This window comes from Tyto alba, unplaced genomic scaffold (assembly GCF_018691265.1).
Source record: "Tyto alba isolate M040663 unplaced genomic scaffold, T.alba_DEE_v4.0 Super-Scaffold_9, whole genome shotgun sequence".
In the NCBI taxonomy this organism is placed as follows: domain Eukaryota; kingdom Metazoa; phylum Chordata; class Aves; order Strigiformes; family Tytonidae; genus Tyto; species Tyto alba.
Window position 1 is genome coordinate 40,381,832 of NW_024881330.1, and position 18,485 is coordinate 40,400,316.

An 18,485-nucleotide genomic window follows, 5' to 3' on the forward strand; every position below is an offset into this window, starting at 1 on the left:
CCTTCTACAACAGGATTACAGCATTGACAGATAAGGGAAGAGCAACTGATGTCATCTACCTGGACTTGTGCAAAGCATTTGACACAGTCCCACACAACATCCTTGTTCTCTAAAATGGAGAGACATGGATTTGGTGGATGGACCACTCGGTGGATAAGGGATTGGCTCTGTGGTCACACTCAGAGAGTTGTGGTCAATTGCTGAGAGTCCAAGTGGAGAGCAGTGATGAGTGGTTTTGTTCAGGGGTCAGCATCAGGACTGGCACTGTTTAACATCTTTGTTGGCAACATGGACAGTGGGGTTGACTGCACTCTCAGCGTTTGCTGATGACACCAAACTGTGTGGTGCAGTCGACACACTGGAGGGAAGGGGTCCAGAGGGACCTTGAAAGGCTTGAGAGGTGGGCCCATGCAAACCTCATGAAGCTGAACCTCATGAATCTGAAGGCCAATTACAACGTCCTGCACATGGGTCAAGGCAATCCCAAGCTCAGATACAGGCTCAGTGATGAGTGGATTGAGAACAGCCCTGCGGAGAAGGACTTGGGGGCATTGTTGGATGGAAAACTGAGTATAAGCCAGCAATATTCATTCACAGCCCAGAAGGCCAACTGTATTCTGGGCTGCATCAAGAGAAGCATGACCAGCAGGTCAAAGGACGTGATTCTTCCCCTCTACTCCGCTCTTGTGAAACCCCACCAGGAGTACTGTGTTTAGCTCTGGGCCCTCAACATAAGAAAGACATGGACCTGCTCAAGTGGGTCCAGAGGAGGGCCATGAAGGTGATGCTCGGAGCACCTCCCGTATGAGGCCAGGTTGAGAGAGCTGGAGTTGTTCAGCCTGGAGAAGTGAAGGCTCTGGGGAGACCTCACAGCAGCCTTCCAGTACTTAAAGGGAGCTACAGGAAAGATGGGGAGGGACTCTTCATCAGGGAGTGTAATGATAGGATGAAGGGTAATGGTTTTAAACTGAAAGAGGGTATATTTAGATGAGATATTAGGAAGAAATTCTTCCCTGTGCGGGGGGTGAGGAGCTGGCCCAGGGTGCCCAGAGCAGCTGTGGCTGCCCCCTCCCTGGAAGGGTTCAAGGCCAGGTTGGACGGGGCTGGGAGCACCCTGGGCTGGGGGAAGGGGGCCCTGCCCGGGGCAGGGGGTTGGGACTAGATGATTTTTAAGGTCCCTTCCCACCCCAAACTGTTCTATGATTCTATGATGTGATTCTATGATTTTGGCTGCAATTAAGTACCTGGTCTCTTTTGTGCATGTGGTCATGAGTGCCTATGAGATATTCCATTTAAGGAGAGATTAGAAATGCAAGAGCTTTTGTCTGTGGAAAATAAGAGGATGTAGTATAGCATACACCATTCTGAATCATCCATGGAAGGCTGGTAAAGGCATTTAATTTTATTAAGCCTGCTTGTAGTATTAAAGCATAGATTTCAGTGCAAATGCATTCCTAATGGATTTAAATATATTATTTTTACATGTGTCATTAACTTGTAGAACTTTCTTCTGTGGGATACTAATGAATACAGCTTATGAAACTTCAAGTGATTTATATAAATAGTAGTAAGATCTGCGGTTATAGCTGGTAAGAGGCAAATTCAAAGCTTTCTATTTTCATTTTTCATGACATAAAATAATCAACTTCTGACTTTCAATAACAAGTAACAATAAAGAATGACACAGTCTGATACGGAATAGGTTTTACTGCCTTCCTCTGATGAAGCTAGTTAATATATTGGAGACAAGATACCCATTCACATTCTCATTTTCTGTAATTAACATAGCAATATTGATTAGCTTAACAAGCTGTGGGTCATAAGGGGAAAAAATGAATAAAATTGTAATTCTAGTTCATAGTCACTTCTGTATATTTTCACATTTGCGTATTTTGAAACAATGAAGAAATAACTATTTTGGCATAGCATGACCATTGAAAAGCAGGGAACCTTTTTCTGTTTCTCCTGAAGACATTTATGGATAGTAAAGTTCAACTGAGGAGTTGATTTACTATTGATCTAAGTTAACGTTAAGCGAAAGGAGATTCATCTCCATATGTACCTCACTGCATTATCTGGGATCTGAGTGTGCTGGTTATGTGAGTAGCAAAAGAGCAAGCCAGGACTGCAGCATTGGGATGTGCTTCCCTGGAGTCCAATGCTGTTTCCTTGCTGGAAGTTGTTTTCTTTGACACGAGGCTTCACGTCCATCAGAGAGCTCTTTCCTTCATGGGTGTTTCTGTGAGGCCTGGATAAAGTGTTCAGGCATCTCTGCTCCCCTGAAGAATAAGGTCTTTGCAATTCTGGGCCTTGGAGTTCTATTACTGTCCTCAGTATAAAGGACCTTGCCTGGAAAGCTTCACACCCTGCAGTGCTCTTTTTGCATATTCCTGCCTTCCTTTTGTGGTTTTTATAATCCTCACTTGTCTGGTGCTGAAATGTAGAGCCCAGAAAGAACAATGTTGACTGCTTTTGTGAGACACCTTGCCCGTTCATGTACACTGCTGAAATGCAATGAGAGAAAATAGAAAACTCCCTCCTGTTGGCCAGTAAAGAGCAGGGAATAATTGAAAAAGACTTGCTAGTGCTTCTCTCCACTATATTTTTTAAAAATTGGACGTTTTTGAATAATGTGCTTTGTGGCTCACTGAAGCTCAGAAGAAGTACATTGTCTAAGCCACTCGGAGTAGGGATTTTGAAAAATGATGCAGCCAGGAGCTGTCGTTCTACTGTACTCATTGTCAGAGTTAACTGGGTTCGTATTGAATGGCGAGGTCTCTAGTTCTTTTGTCTACCTCATTCAAAATCAAGACCTCCTAAAGGACAGAAATAGTAACTAGCATATGGAGCTGGAGTGGGAATTGTGCAAAATTTATGTAGTTGGTGAAATAAAGCACTCTGAGAGGTTCATGGTGTTCTGTTCACTGGGAAGCAGATCTCTGTTCTTGAAAGGTGTCACAGAGGCATGTGGAATTTTCAAGCAGAAGGATAATGCTTCTATGCCTCATATAGAAGAAATGTTTATAGAGTAAACATGCAAATTCTTTGTTATGTGTGTTCTGTTCTTCAGCAAATATTTAAATGAAACAGAAGAAATCAGTGTTCAGGATCTGAATACAGGGAAGTGGTAAAAACATTCCTGCAAAATTGTACAAAATACAAACTAAATGCTTGTACTCAGTAGAAATGTGACTGTTAACATGGTGGATTTACTCCTTCACTGGTTAGAATTTCAGTGTGAACAGGCCTAGGTCATCCTCAGTGTCTTCTGGGCATGAGAAAAACTCTTATAAATGTCTATTCTTGTTGAATGTATGTGAATATCCAAGGATGATTTGCCATGTGCCTCTAAAATACCTACTTCCTCGGCGGTCCTACAGGGTGTACTTCACAGCATTGACTCGTGAGGGGTTGGGAGGAGGTAGTAAGTGGTTCCACATGAGATGAAGCAGGATGAGTGGGGCACGCATACTGCCTTGCCATGTGGAAATTCAACAGGGAAGGCAGCGTCAGCACAGCTAGTGCCCTTTTCTGACAGAACCACTTCTCAGGAGTGAAGCAGAGCACCCTGTGTGCGGCGGGGCTCTGTCACGGGGGTCTGAACCATGATAGGAAGGACTAAGCAAGGAGGCTGGTGATCTCAGAAGGAATTCCCTTCTGAAGCAGGGCTACATTTCTTGACTTCCCTGAAGACTAAAGAGCAGGCACAGGGTCAGTCCTGCTTTCCTGACTGAAGAAACTGGAAGCTGCTTTGTGAGGAGTACCTCCCGGAGAAAGATTTCACAGTGTGGATTGGGGCAGAGCATTTGTAGCTATGGCAGGAGCCAGCTCACAAATGCCAGCTTTGCAGAGTCTGCTCTCCTCTCTCCTTCATCTGTGTTTGCTTGAAGTCTCTTATTCTCAAAAGATCAAACAAAAGCCGTGTTTTTGTAAAATGCTACTTCTTAAACTACAATTATTTCAGACTTTCCAGAGCTGATTCAGACGGTGAAAGAGGCTACCTTTACAAAACCCATTCAGCGATTTACCAGCACTTGACTCCTGAAGGCTTTATCAGTTCCAAGCCTCTAGTGGGTTTGTTTTCAGCTTGCTTTAAATAAACAAAGAAAAAAATCTTCCAGAACAGGGTTCTGCCTCTAAAAGCATCTTCAAGGAGCTTTACAGTTTGTTCTTCTTTTCATCTTCTGAGTCTAAGCTGTTGCCTTATGTCTCACCTCCAAAAAGTTGAGTGTCGATTTCTAAGCACACTGTTTTTTGAGGAAAATAAGGCAGAGCAGAGCTAGTCTCTAAATCAAGTAAATAAGTTTGTATCTGTTGTGCTATAGAGTGGAGAACAACAATGAAGGCAGTTGTCTTCCAGCTTGCAGTAAGAATGTATTTTCTGCAGGCAGTATAAGAATAAAAATGCTATTACCTTCTGTTTGGTACTTAATTTTTTTAATTCTGGAATCACACTTGCATTCTCCCTGTAATCCTTCATAGGGTGGCTTTAATGGAGAAATTAATTCTCTGTAATGTCTTAGATGGTAAAATGATTAAATACTTCAGGCTCCATTTTGCTTTCTATGTAACTTCGCTTTCAAGTTACAGCTGAGCTGAATAGCAAGGCATCACAGGGTCAGTGCAAATACAAAGGCTCAGGCTAGGGACGTCATCCTTCAAGTAGGTTTGGTGTACCCAGCTAAGATAGCTTGTCAATATGCCAAGAAAAAGCAGACACAATTTTTTAGTAGCTGTAACTACTTGTTTAAAATACCAGAGTCTTAAAAACAGCACTGTCGAACAATAAGGTATAATATTGCTGAGATATGCATTGATTTTCTTAGGTTTTTTATCACACAGAGCTTGATGCTGATGCCAGCGATGGAGATGGAAGCTGCTCACATTCTTTCCTACACCAGATTAGATTTAGAAAAATCTAAAAAGAGTCTATAAACTGGAATCATATTTCTTTTGGACCAATTGAAATATTTTATATTGATTTTTAACTGCATTTGATTTTCTAAGTACAGTTAGCACCTACATCTTCAGAACTTTTGAAGTGGTATTTTGTTTGATTGGAAAAACTGTATTTTTCCATATAAAATCTCAACATACTTCCTCTAAAGCTGAGAGTCTGTTTAGAATTCTCCTGGTTTAGAAAATAATTTATATTTAAATGAAGCAACAATTTCATGCAATAAATACATCACTGGAAGAAATTAAAATCAATTTATAGTTGACCAAGTTCTTCCTGAAACGCACTTCTTTGAAGACCAGAATGATTAATCTCATGTCACAACTGTGAGGCTGATTCATAAGGTATAATCTGCAGTGGCTAAGAAAGTTACAGATCCCAAAAGAAGTTATAAAAAAACCCAAAGGATAAGTTTGCCAAACCATGTGCATAGAAGTGCCTATTTTTCTGTATATGTTAAGTGTATTGACAGTGATGACAACTATTTTAAAATGTTATTAATGATGTATATTCACTTTAGTATGTGGTACCTGCATCTCCAAGTTTCAAAGCTCCAGAAATGGCTGGACAAGGCTGATCTTGATCATTAGTCCTGCAGTGAAGAATGTACCTCTGCTTCTTCATGTCTGTTTTTCTGCTTTTCAGATAGAGGAATTTCGTAGACTGAGGACGCATGTTAAAGGTGCTGAACTTTTAGAGGGCTGTGATGGAATCCTAGGAGATAACTTCAGACCAACTCAGCCACTTAGCGATAGAGTCATCAGGGCTGCATTTCAGTAGCAGAAGAGGAAGAACAACAAAAATAAATCTTTATTCAGGTAAGTAAAATCCTACCAGAAAAATCAAAACATTGAAATAATTTTCATAGGTGAAATTTAACTAAAGGATAAAATGCACACAGTTAATTTCATCTGTGTTACAATATATTGTTGCAATTGTAAATTTTGACACTGTACTGTTTTATTTTGTCCTGTGGTATAATAATTTAGTTGCTATTGGTTCTTTATTGGCTGGAATCTAATACGCGATTTAGTGAATTGAAATATTTGTATTGACTTCTGGAGGCAGTGGACCAAGCACAGTTAGATCACAGTTACTTCTTGTAGCTTTAAATTTCTCCTACTGCAGTCAGCATCAGCACAGTATGCCTAGATTATGTGGTAGATTTCTCCAGTTACTGCGGTTCACTGGTTGGTTTCTTTACTGTGTTTTTAGAAGACCAGTCATTGGTGAATCTTTCTAGTGTTATCTGTTAAAAACAGGCTAGTAATTCTGGAAGAAGGCCTCTAATTCTCAAAGGAGGCTTTTTTTTTTTTTTTTTTTTTGACCACTTCTTCCTGCTTTACGATATTGTTCTTTCCCAACAAAGCTGGATCTTGGGCAAAACTAGTACAGATACAAGAGGATACTAAGTAACTTGTGTCATGGCAAATTTTTCATATTTCATTCATCAAAGTAGTTGCTTCTATTTGTCCTCAATGTTTTCAGCCTTCATTGGCTCACAGAGCAAGAATTTAAGGATGATGCTAGATTCAATGTGTAAGAACTAATACACATGTGAATCTGCATTAGCCTCGTCTCAGTTATTAAAACTCCCATGTCATGTTCCCCTAGCCTCTATCAGTTACAAGATTAATTCCCTCAGTGCTCAGCACTTATTCCTAGACCTCATTATAGGTAGCTAATCAATGTTTTAGGATTTTAGAAAAAACCTGGCAATGAGATTCTTAGAGACTTAAAGAAAATTTGCTATCAAGACAACTAGTTACCTTGAAAATCATGAGTCAAGACACCAACATTTACGGTTGATTTTGTAATGAAGTGGCCCCACCTTGATACAAATAATGACAGCTAATATGGGAGGTCTCCAAGAAAATAATGAATCTCTTCACTTGCTTTCTTTAATAAGTCCTACTACTTTTTAATGTAGTAAAATTTTTCATCTACTATCCTACAATAAAATTTATTTAAATAATAAACACATTGGGTACTCCCCATTACCCTATTTTACTGGTAGAATTCATTATATAAAAACATCAGTTCTTCTGTCTGCACATTTAGAATCCTGGAATAGTTTGGGTTGGAAGGGACCTTAAAGATCACTTAGTCCCCACCCCCCTGCCCCGGGCAGGGCCCCCTTCCCCCAGCCCAGGTTGCTCCCAGCCCCGTCCAACCTGGCCTTGAACCCTTCCAGGGAGGGGGCAGCCAGAGCTGCTCTGGGCACCCCGGGCCAGTGTCTCACCGCCCTCACAGTAAAGAACTTCTTCCTTAGATCTCATCTAAATCTACCCTTTATCAGTTTAAAACCATTACCCCTCATCCTATCCCTATACTCCCTGATAAAGAGTCCCTCCCCACTTTTCCTGTTGCCCCCTTTAAGTACTGGCAGGCCGCTCTAAGGTCTCCTTGGAGCCTTCTCTTCTCCAGGCTGAACAACCCCATCCTTCTCAACCTGTCCTCATAAGGGAGGTGCTCCAGCCCAGTGATCATCTTCAAAGCCATATGCTCAGAAGAGAACCAGTTCATCCAGAGTTACACATGGAAGCATGCTGCTGAAAGGTTTTTGATAAAACCTTTTAGGTAAGGGCATTTATTTGTACATTAAATTCTTGTCCTATCTAGGTCAATGATAGAACTCCTTAATTCACATCAGGCTCTGTTGTGGAGTTAAGCCTCTTCAGAGCATGCTCTGGGTCCAGCCCGCAACTTCATATGAAGTTAACAAATGATCAGACAGCAGATAACCTCTAAAAGCGATTGATAATTCAGTGCTTCCAAAAATGGATCCATTAAAAGTGAGTGGGAAGATTATTTTTTCCTCCTGCATATGACAGAAATTATTACATGGGCTGGGACAGTGGCCAACAATTTCATGGTCCTTCCATAGAGTGTAAGCATTCAATATAGCGTATGCATCTAAACATTTCTGAAGTAAAGGTTATTTGTATTTTATAAGCCTATTTAATATCTGCATCACAGAAGTTAAGCAAAGAAAGCAAAACATAGGTGCTGTTATTAATATTGTTTTCTCATTCCCATATTTAATTTTGGGCACATCCCTAAGCCCAATTCTCAATTACATGGTTCTCTGCAGTCACCAAATATCGTCACTTTAATCTTGAAATGCATGTTTTAAATTCATCCCAGCTTCTGCATAAAAATTACTTGGGAAAATCATAGCAATATTAAACTACAATTTTTCTCAGAGAGTGAATAATGCCCTCAGGCCAGCGCAGGTAATTCAAGTCTGTAACAGTGAAATTACTTGACACACTGAGTTTGAATTTTAAGCATGAAAGAGTTTCCTTTACAATGCTGGAATTGAAATGTAAAAATTTCCCTTTTGCTTTCATGTTTGAAATTTTATTACATTTGTCCATACTTTTAAAGATTTGTTTTAAATAATAAGATTTAAATTGGCCATGCTTCACAAAATAATCTGCAGTTTTATTTCCCAAATGATGGAATTTTTAATGTAAAATGTTAGTCCTCACTGTAGAGCTATGCTAATTGTGGAGTCTCAAGGGCTGAGAAAGAGCTGTGACTCTGGGCATTGTGTAGCCCACAGAAGAAATGACACTTGGTTCTCTACACCTGATTGCATTAGTTATCAGAAATTCCTTTGGCCAGGTCTTCTTTTTAGTTTTTGATGCATCAGTCCAAATAGCACTGAACCAATCAAGGGTTCACAATATATCCTTGCTGAGTTTGTCTCTGGGGAGCTGGAAAAATGAAGTATAAGAAGAAATTATGTGGCTTTGATCACCTTTCTTCTATGCGAAGAGGGAGATAGAGGGAAGAAACTGCAAAGAGGGAAGAAAACAATCCTACCTACTTTGTAGTGATTTTCTTACAGTTCTCTCCAGGAAAAAGGTGTTGAGGAACAGCAGCTCCTCACACAGACCTCAGACGGCCTCCGAAAAATCACCTTCCTTCACTCATGGGTAACGGTCCTTGAGCTGGGACCACTGACGTTGGCTAAATATTGCCATGAAGACTCAGTAGCGGATGGGGAGGTAATAGTTTGCAGGGTGGCATCTACATAGCAATCCAAGAGGGAGCATTTCTTCCTTTTGTTTTAAAGCTTTGGTATGTCTTGAATATTACAAACACACCGGTGGACTGTTTTTCTGACATGATGCCCCTCCGTCAAGGCTGCTGGAACTCCTCTCAGTAAAGTTTGTGATATTTTCTTTTATTCCAAGCCAGTGTAGTACAGTCACTTGAAGAACCTTGAGGAACATTAGTTTTCCATGACCTTATCACTCTCAGGGAAAGAAGGAGATGAATGTTTCTGTAAGCGTTGTATACACAGGAGTAGAAAGAGGTTGCTTAAAAGGTCTAACTGGTTTTGACTGAATCAGAACACTGGCTCTATGCATGCTATACTCACAGATCTTCAGAACATCTGCTCTTCAGCCTTGATTTAAACCTTGACAGGACTGAAACCTTTGTGGCTTATGATCAAGTGGCATATGTTGATCTACGATGCAATTTGTGCTAGTTTGTCAAACTGAAGGCAGAGTTGCCACAAACATGGTATATCATGGTAGATAATCTCAGATAAAGATCTGATTTATTTTTTTTTTTAATGTTCCTCTGTCATGAGAAAGCCCAGATCCCAAAATACCCCCTTCCAGTTCTAGAACAAACTTTGGCCAGGCTCTAAAGGGAGCCTTCAGGAGGTCAAAACAGGTAGAACTTTGTAGCTTCACTGTTCTCTTTAACCCAGTGGGTTTTGGAATAAGTTTGTTTATATCTATTTAGCCTCTTTTGACTCTGCTTTTCTGCTAAAAATGCATCTCTCTCCTATAGCCTGAGGTTAATGAGTCTTTGGACTCTTGTGTGGGTGTTTTTGAGATATATCCCTTATATAACAACCTTTACATCCTTTCTCTCCTGCAGGTGCCAAAGTTTTCACATGTTTCGTTCGAAAAAGCCATTTTTTTTCTTATTTCTAACCTCTTTAAATCATATCCAGTAGTGATAGAATCAGTGAGCTGTTAAGGAATTCGGAGGGAAAACTCAGTACAGATTTGCTGTCAGTCATGGAAGGTGAAAAAATTGAGTTCAGTTTTAGATGTTGAAGCACAATAGAATCACGGAATAATTGCATTTGGAGGGTGCCTCTCTGGATCTACTAGTCTGATCCTCTGCTCAAAGCAACTTTAACTACAGCAGGTTGCTCAGGGCCACGTCCAGCTACCTTTGGCATATTATAAAGGTGAAGACTCCACAACCTCTTTAAGCAACCTGTACCTGTGTTTGACCACCCTTGCAGGGAAAAAGATTTTTCTTAATTTTAAATGACTTTTCCTGTATTTTAATTAGTACCCACTGCCCCTTCTTTCATTGGATAGTACTGACTAGTCTGGTGCCATCTTCTATACTTTTTCTCAATAAAGTATTTATACACATTGGTAAGTTCCCCTTTGAAACATCTCTTCTCGAGGACAAACAGTCCCAGCAATCTCAGCCTATCCTTCGGTGACAGGTGCTCCAATCCCTTAATCATCTTTGTGGCCTGTATGTCCGTGTTTCTTTTGAACTGGGGAACCCAGAACTGGACCCAGTACTCCAGATGTTTCACCAGTGCTGAGTAGAAGTGAAGGATCATCTCCCTTCACCTGCCGGCAGTGCTTCTTCTGCTGCAGCCCAGGGGGCTGTTGGCTGCCGTTGTTACGCGGGTGCACTACTGACTCATGCTCCACTTGTTTACCAGGCTTGCCACCTTACCTGCTGGATAATTACTTTTTCAGCAGTGTATTCTTCACTGAAGGCAACATAATTTGTGGTTTCCAATGGATTTATTACCCTCTCTTTAATCCTTGCTGTTTTACATGTAACCGATTTGATAGACATGCCTTTCTCCACTTATATCGGGGGAACGGCTTTATCTGTGAATGAGCAAGATTTCTGATTTCAAACACTCGAGTATCACTTTGAATTGATAATGGTACTGAATTCGGTATGGCATGCCTACATGTCTTCATCCCTTTATAAATCAGGGTGTATAAGCATGATTTCATGCATGGGATAGTTAAATGGCATTGCTCCCATTTACTAAGAGGAGGTCAAGTAAGTGCCTGCTACAGAAGTCATTGAAATCAATGAGATTCTTTTAATAGAAGGCAGTGAGAGCTAGTTCTAAAAACAAAAACTTACTAAAATAATATTGAAAGAGGATTCTCTTTTGAAAGCGATAAACTTTAATTTACTTTCCACTGAGTAGAGTTAATAAACTAAAGAATTTGATCCCCACTGTGTTGTCTCAAAAGTGCACATCCCAGATGCAATTTATTTTGTATCCGTAAATAAAGCATTGTCCTCCAAGTGTAATGATGGCATATACGTGCTCCATCTATCTATATACATTACTCCAGTTCATCTGAACTTTTTTTGTGACTGATTCAGGAACTCCTGAAAAAGCAGCAATTTTTATATACAGAAATGCATGTACACATTCATACATACACGTATGTCTTTGGTAGACCTCAGATTGTAAGTAGCTGCAAGCTTATCCAATGTCCTCTGAATTATGATAGCAGAAACTGATTTGGATTAAAAAAAACATTCTTAATATAATTACCGTTTCCCTAGTTGTACATTCAAGGTTAGAGAAAAAAAATAAATTACATCATTCAAATACCAAGGTTATGCTAGGCCTGAGGAACAGGGAGGAGTAATTTAGGGTGGGAGGAACAGAGACTGCATGCCCAATACTGCAGAGACCGTCTGTGTGATATTGAGAGGTCTGAGCAGGCAAGCAGAAATTGGCTCAGCACTGGTTTCACAGTAAGGACAGAGAGCAACGTGGTGACTGTATCTGGTGTGTTTAGTGAGTGGATAGTGCAAATTACTTGCTTTTGAAGCTGCTGAGCTGCTTTTGTGGCAGCAAAACTATGCTGCCCTTGCCATGGGACACTGAACAGGGGATCAGTGTCGCCAGTGGGAATGAGCTAGTACTAAACAGGTAATGGTGCACTCCCCTCTCTGTGGCATTGCACACTGTATGGTAACTAGATGATAGAACATGAAGAGATGTTCAAATACAGAGTGAGCTTCGGAGCTGTGCCGTGCCTTTGAGAAATGGAAGTAAGAGTGGCACGATGTTATGGTCTGTATTTCTTTGCCTAAGTAGATCTCAACAAACTTTGCATTTGAATGGGCGTTAACATTACCAATCGATACGTGTCTTTACTCTCAGTTTACTAGTAGCCTTTGTAGTTCCTCAAGTTCACAAACATGTTGCTCTGCAGAAGTTCCAACACTTAGAGATTTTATCCTTTCCTGTTGTGTCGATCCAGAACTGGAGTGAGTTTTCAGCAGCCATGCATCATTAGGCTCCTATGACCATTCTTCTCTTTTTCCTGCTTTAAAAAAAAAAAAAAAACAAACCAAAACCAACACAAAGATTATCAACACTAGTTCTTTAGAAATACAAACACCAATTTCCTGGGTTTGATGAAATACAAGTATGCTGCTTCTCAGCAAGTGATTTTTCATCTGTCATTGCCTCCGTAAGTTTAGGGTTTGTGCTTAAAAGGTGGTTGGTTTATTTGTTGTTTCAGTCTTTGAAAGAAACTCCATGTTATCAACAAAACTGACTTTTTCTCCTGATTTTAAGAACTTCTGTATAGTGCCCAACACTCTGCTGCCACTTCAGAGTACTTGAGAATGTGCGTACGTTTGAGTGCTTGACTACAGGACAGAGGGCCAAACACATCTGGCTTGTGAGCCACACACCCTAATCAGAGACCTACTGGCAACATACCAAAATGCTTGGAGCACTGAGGGGACCAAAAGCTTCAGGAAAGGCTGAAAGATGATGCCTTTTCAGATTGCTTCCCACTACTTCATTGTAGTGGCAGGGAATGGTGTGTGCACTGAGATTGTAAGTGAACCCTGTAAAGTCAGCCTAGCTTGTATTCCCACTGCTGAACATCCAAATTAGTGAGCAGTAAAACATTTTTGTTGCTTGCGTGACATAACTCTGACACAGGAGTCACAATTTAGGGAATTGGTAGCCACAGGCAGCCCAATAGTCATAGACTGGTCACTGCTGTAGTAGGAATTGATGCTGTGTCCAGACCAGAGCATCGGCATAGAGAGCAATCAAGCCCTAAATGAAGAAGAAAACCATTTTGAGTTGTAGCTGTTTCCAGAATTAGTACCATATTGGAATTGTCTTTGTTCAATCCTTTACTAAGCTCTTCTTAGAAATACACAACTATTGGTGGAGGAATGGAAAACAGTCAAAATCCCTTAGCACATAAAGAAGAAGCAAAGAAGAAACAAAATACTCTGCTTCATTTTCAAAGCTAAAAAAAATCGTAAGATAGTCCAGGAATCAAGCCCCTGCTTATGCTTCAAATAAGATACTTCATGCTGACAAGGGCTCCCAAATTTCAAGACCCGTGACTCTCTATCAGCATCACACATTCTTTGCTATCCACAATGCACTGTCATCATCAGCTTTTTTATGAAAGGCATTCTGAGGATGTAATTTCCAGCTGCTTACCATAAACCATGTGTGGTTTGTACACAGCTATTTGGGAAGTGATAATGTAAACTGGAGTGCCTGTCATAAAAAACACCCTCACAGCACATATATTGGCAATTCCAACACAAAAATTAGAGTCTGTACGCACACTGAAACTCGGCCATGTTATTTTCACTTATGGGGAAAATGCTGCAAATTAGTGGTGAGGCAAAATGATAGGAAGCTTAAATCATCTTTGATAAAGCTACACCTGTTTTCTAAAATATAGACATTCCGGGTTAGTATATGTGAAGTGGAGTAATGTAACAGCTCTCAAATGTCAAGGATATTAGAAGGACTGTGTCTGACCACACAGAAGAAAGCCTACCATATGCATTCCTCCTTCAGCATTGTTACACGTGTTAGGCAGTGGGAGTGTACTCCTCTATGAAATCACACAGGGAGTTTTGAGCAGAACGTTATTCAAGGCAGTCACAGGTCCTCACTCTTACTAGAATTTTTAATTATAATTATTTCATATGGATGAAAACAATTCAATGAAAATATGCAAACAAACTCTTGCTAAACAGGCAGCAATGTTTTGAAAATAAATAGCAAACAAAACCGACCAAGTTATTTGGGTTACTGAAAATGTTTTTGCAATTGATAATTGTCACTCAAGGAAGAGACTACCAGCGGTGACTGTGGTTAGCAGTGTTTTATGACTAACACCATGGGTGTGTTATGACAGAGCAGTGCTACAAAGCAAAATTTACTGTAATTTTAAAAATATTTTTATGCATCCCCAGAGCTCAAGAAAAACAAAGGTACACTTGAGTTAGCTAGTTGTTGTTAAATGCCCACAGAACTAGATGTAGACTCAATAAATTGTGACCTTTTCATGGAAGGAATACAGAGTGCTTCAGGAAAGATAAGGGTTCATAAGGTAGTCAGTTCTCTTTCTGAGACACTCTGAATCCATGCCTGACCATACTTTCAGGTGCAGTTTTTAGTAAGGTATAGGATAATGGTAATGTGTAGTCAGTGTTAAAGTGGTTTTTGCATTTGATTTTTTTTTAAACTCTTAAACTTCTTGGTTTAACCTAGTGTTAAGGAGGAGAAGGCAAGATGTTTCTACAAGGAAGAAAATAGAGACATTGAGCGAGACAATAATGGTAAGGAATATGATAAGACAAAATGGGTGGAAAAGCTCCCCAGAAAGCAGACTGACTACTTTTAAGTATCAGAAGAAAGGTTTTGGTCTTATGTAGTGATCCTGACCTAAGGCTGCTGCAGTGGGGCATCTTATTTCCTCCCTATTATCGTGACCATCTTATTTCATTTCTCTATAGTCCGTTTATTTGCACTTTCTCAACACTTTTGGAAGACTTTGAAAAATAATCCTTTTCACTGAAGTTTTCTTATATGTTCTCTTCTAAATGTGCTCTGTCTATTACTGTGGGAACATTGGGACCTTTGGTTCTTAAGAATATACCAGCTTGGCCCTATCTTTGTTCCTGCTGCTGCTCCTTGTTTCTGAGATAAAGTTACAGTCTTGCATTTATCCCAGTTTTGTACAAGAAAATTTATTCTCTGTGAGGAACCTAAGTACATAGAATTATTATATGCAAGAATTAGAAATAAATATTTCTGGAAACATAATGATTTTTTTACATTCTGAAGATGATTTCTGAATTTTGATTGACCTTGTTAATAATCCTGTTTTTTTAAACCATGGGTATTGTAATAATAGCTCTCAGGTTTCCCAGGTAGTTACACTTTATAGTACTGATCCTGAAAGCATTTCTTTGGGGATGGTTGTCTGGTCTGTAGAGGACTTCAGCAGAAGCAGTGAGACTCTACTATATGTAGGACTCAACCCAAGCAAAGGAAATTTCAGAGGCAGAAACATAATTTATAAACAAGCAAGGCATCCAGGCAGTTTTCTGATTATGATACACAAGCCCATTTGTACAACTGTGAGTCAAATATTTAATTTCCAGAAACTTTTCAGAAGAGTAAGAGAATCAGGTATCTTCAGGTCTACATAAACCTTTAGCCTAAATAGTATGTTACTTGACCACATATATTATAGAACAGTGTTACTAATTTAGCATGGTAGAAAAATTAAACAAGAATAAAGGGTAAGCAAGAATAACAACACTACCAATATATGCAGTCATTCTTTTGTCAGACAATACATTAAGTATTTCTATAACAAACACAACTGAAATCTTCAGACCGGCTTGTAATTAGGCTCCTTTCCAAAAGTAATCCATTAATACGATAGCTGCCCAAATCCCAGTTCAACTTAATTTCACTGACTTTGATTTTTGGACTAAAAGCATTAGGCTTGAACTAGTGAAAAATGTACAAAATGTGCATTCAATTAAGGAGTAATTAGATACTCAATCACCCTTACATCACACTAGAGATTATCCAAGAAAGAAGAGAGATACTACTCACTGCAGTGTATAAAACAGTTTTCTTAATTAGTTTAGCACTAATTGAGATTGAGAAAGTGTCACTGTGTCACAGCATCAGTTTGCCTACATGGAGCCTTAAGAACAGAAAGTTTTTGGCTTCTTTTGATCTTCCTTGCTCAGATTTTTCAGTCTGATTCTCTAATCCAGTACCCTCTGTCCATGCAAGAGGAACCTTTCTGTTCACTGCAGGGAGTGGCTTGGTTCCTGCACCCTTGTATCAGTAGGCCATTGCAAAACACGCCAAGAGATTTTCCAGTGATAGAGAATAGCTGGTTATTATTAGATGGGTTTTTTGTGTTACACCGTTATACCAAACCCCAGAAGGAGCTGGGAATCCTCTGTGCTCTTACACAGAGTGTAACTGTGGCTAAAACCAGCTGCTCTGTGAAGGGCTTACAGCCTTCCCTTGGAAGGCAACTGATAGAAAGTTCTTCAAGTTGACCATCAAATTGTCCTGCTGCTAGACACCATGATTTTTGGGAGTATTGGATGATAACCAGGGAGCACATGGAAATCGCGACACAGATTGTTTCATGGGCAGACACTGAATTCTTAACAGCAGTGCTGGTGACTGACAGCCTCTACACTCCCTTCGTCCCTAAGAAAAATGAGTAGAAACTCTATAGAGGTGTGTTGACTCCTTCTGCAAGCAATTGTAGCCCCGGGTGACCATTTCTGCCCAAGCACTTACGGATTTTTTTGTGTGTATGTACTGAGCTCTAGTTAGCACTAAAATAACCTCAGGAAAAAATGAGATTATTAGTAAAACTGAGAGAAATGGTTTGGCACTCTCAGACCTACTGCTTCTGAACTGAGAGCGCTGGGGCAACCTGAGCAGCTGATTTCCTAAGGATATGCTGAAGCACATGAATATGTGTTTGCATGAAACCAAGTATTGATTTATCCCTGCTGCTAATGAATAAGAATATTACTTCCATTAGGAGGGACAAATTGGGTGATTGCTTTCTATCTCCTGAGGCCACCTGACTCCCATGAGAGCTGTGTACTCAGCACTTCACTTGGTAGGGCCCCTAAAATTGTAAACAGTAAAAAATTCTCTGTGACTAGTGTATTTTCCTTTCTAGTTTATCGCCATGCTTTCCACATTGGAATCAATTACCTGATTGATTCAGAAAGCCAATTGCAAAGCTTTGTTTCAAGTTAATAAGTTTACCATTGCATTTAACTTTGCATTTTCATTGCTATTTCCTCCACTGCTAGTAAATCTTCCAGCACTGGCTTTACCCTAAAAGAGAAGAATCAGGACCATTATGTCACTGAAGTATATACCCTGAAACTGCCCCCACCTGCTGTCATGAAATCCCAGCTTTTAGTTTTCCCTGTCTCCCTGGCTGGACATAAACAGTCTTTCAGACCCACTGCAGAGGAATTTCAGTAACATAATTGTTCCATTCTCTTTCCAGAGAGGGGGAAGACAATGCTCCCACAGTGCCTCAGATGAGAAATGGAAACTTTTGAGGCTGCTGCTTCAGTTGAACCACAAAGCCTGTATTGTTTGTCTTCATCTAATTCAGCCTTGATAGACAGCTGTGCCAGTTGGTCTGTCCGCACGGTCCAGTGAAGTTCTGGGAATGGGGCTGTACATTAAAAGAAGAAAACACATTAAACCTTCCAATTCACACTGTTAACTATTTTTAAATGGCAATTATCTTTGCTTATATAGTTTCTTTGCCATAGCATTCAGTAGTGGTCTATGATCCAAATAGCACTAATTTTAAGCTTGGTATGAATGTTAATATGTAGAAATACTGTTTTAAACACTAGATTTAATTTTACTCTGTATCATCTCTTGCGCTGTCAGTAACCATCTTTTCTGTAGAGGGGACGTGCATTCTATAAAGATAATAAAAATGTTGTTTGCTCGCAGAGAGTATTATACAAATTCTGAGTTAATTTTGGGGCAGAAGGAAGCACTTCTCTGCCAAACCTGTGCACTTAACATGACTGATCTGAATAAAACTGAATGACATTTGCATTACTAGGAACCTTACTGAAATAAAGGACAATTTTGAAATAAGGAAAATTAACCATTATAACAATAAACAGAATCACCTGGATTATTTTCTACTTGGTGAGTCACAAATCTTTGCAAAGAAGTGTTTGATTCAGGCAGAAAATTATCACCCTTTGTTATCCTGTGAATTATGATAGTTCTGTTCGTTCTGTACATTTGCTGAGGATGGTGGTCTGGGGACCTGCTCTGTGTGTCCTGAGCTCACTGCACAGCATGGGGATCGCCACGCTGGGCCACACATGACACATCTGACAGAACAGATAAGGGAATGGTAGTCTAAGCCAGCTAGTTAAGCTCATAGCTTCTGACTCCTGCAAAACAACCAAGATCTGAAGGACCGAATCAGTCCTGTGGTGGGCAATAGCTTTGATCACCATAGGTGTCAGTGAGGTCCACTGTACTAGCCTGAGGAGGGCAGGTTGGTGCAGAGATCTCTGTGAGTGGAAGAACACCGGAGGCACAGACGGCAAAATCCAGGCTGGGGCACAACGGAGTGGCAAACCACAGGCTCACAAAGGGGGAGGT

The 18,485-nt window shown here is 40.1% G+C and overlaps 1 protein-coding gene across 2 annotated transcripts in view; it reads left to right on the forward strand.

Annotated features, from left to right (window-relative positions):
• Window positions 1-17,812, forward strand: part of CA8 (carbonic anhydrase 8) — a 53,727-nt gene extending 35,915 nt beyond the window's left edge. For both annotated transcript variants that reach the window (XM_042786189.1, XM_032994870.2), the window contains 2 exons: window positions 5,603-5,775; window positions 17,350-17,812. In XM_042786189.1, the coding sequence (XP_042642123.1) occupies window positions 5,603-5,737 (135 nt within the window). In that variant the 3' untranslated portion in view covers window positions 5,738-5,775; window positions 17,350-17,812. The remainder of the gene's footprint in view (window positions 1-5,602; window positions 5,776-17,349) is intronic.
• The last annotated feature ends 673 nt before the right edge of the window (window positions 17,813-18,485 follow it).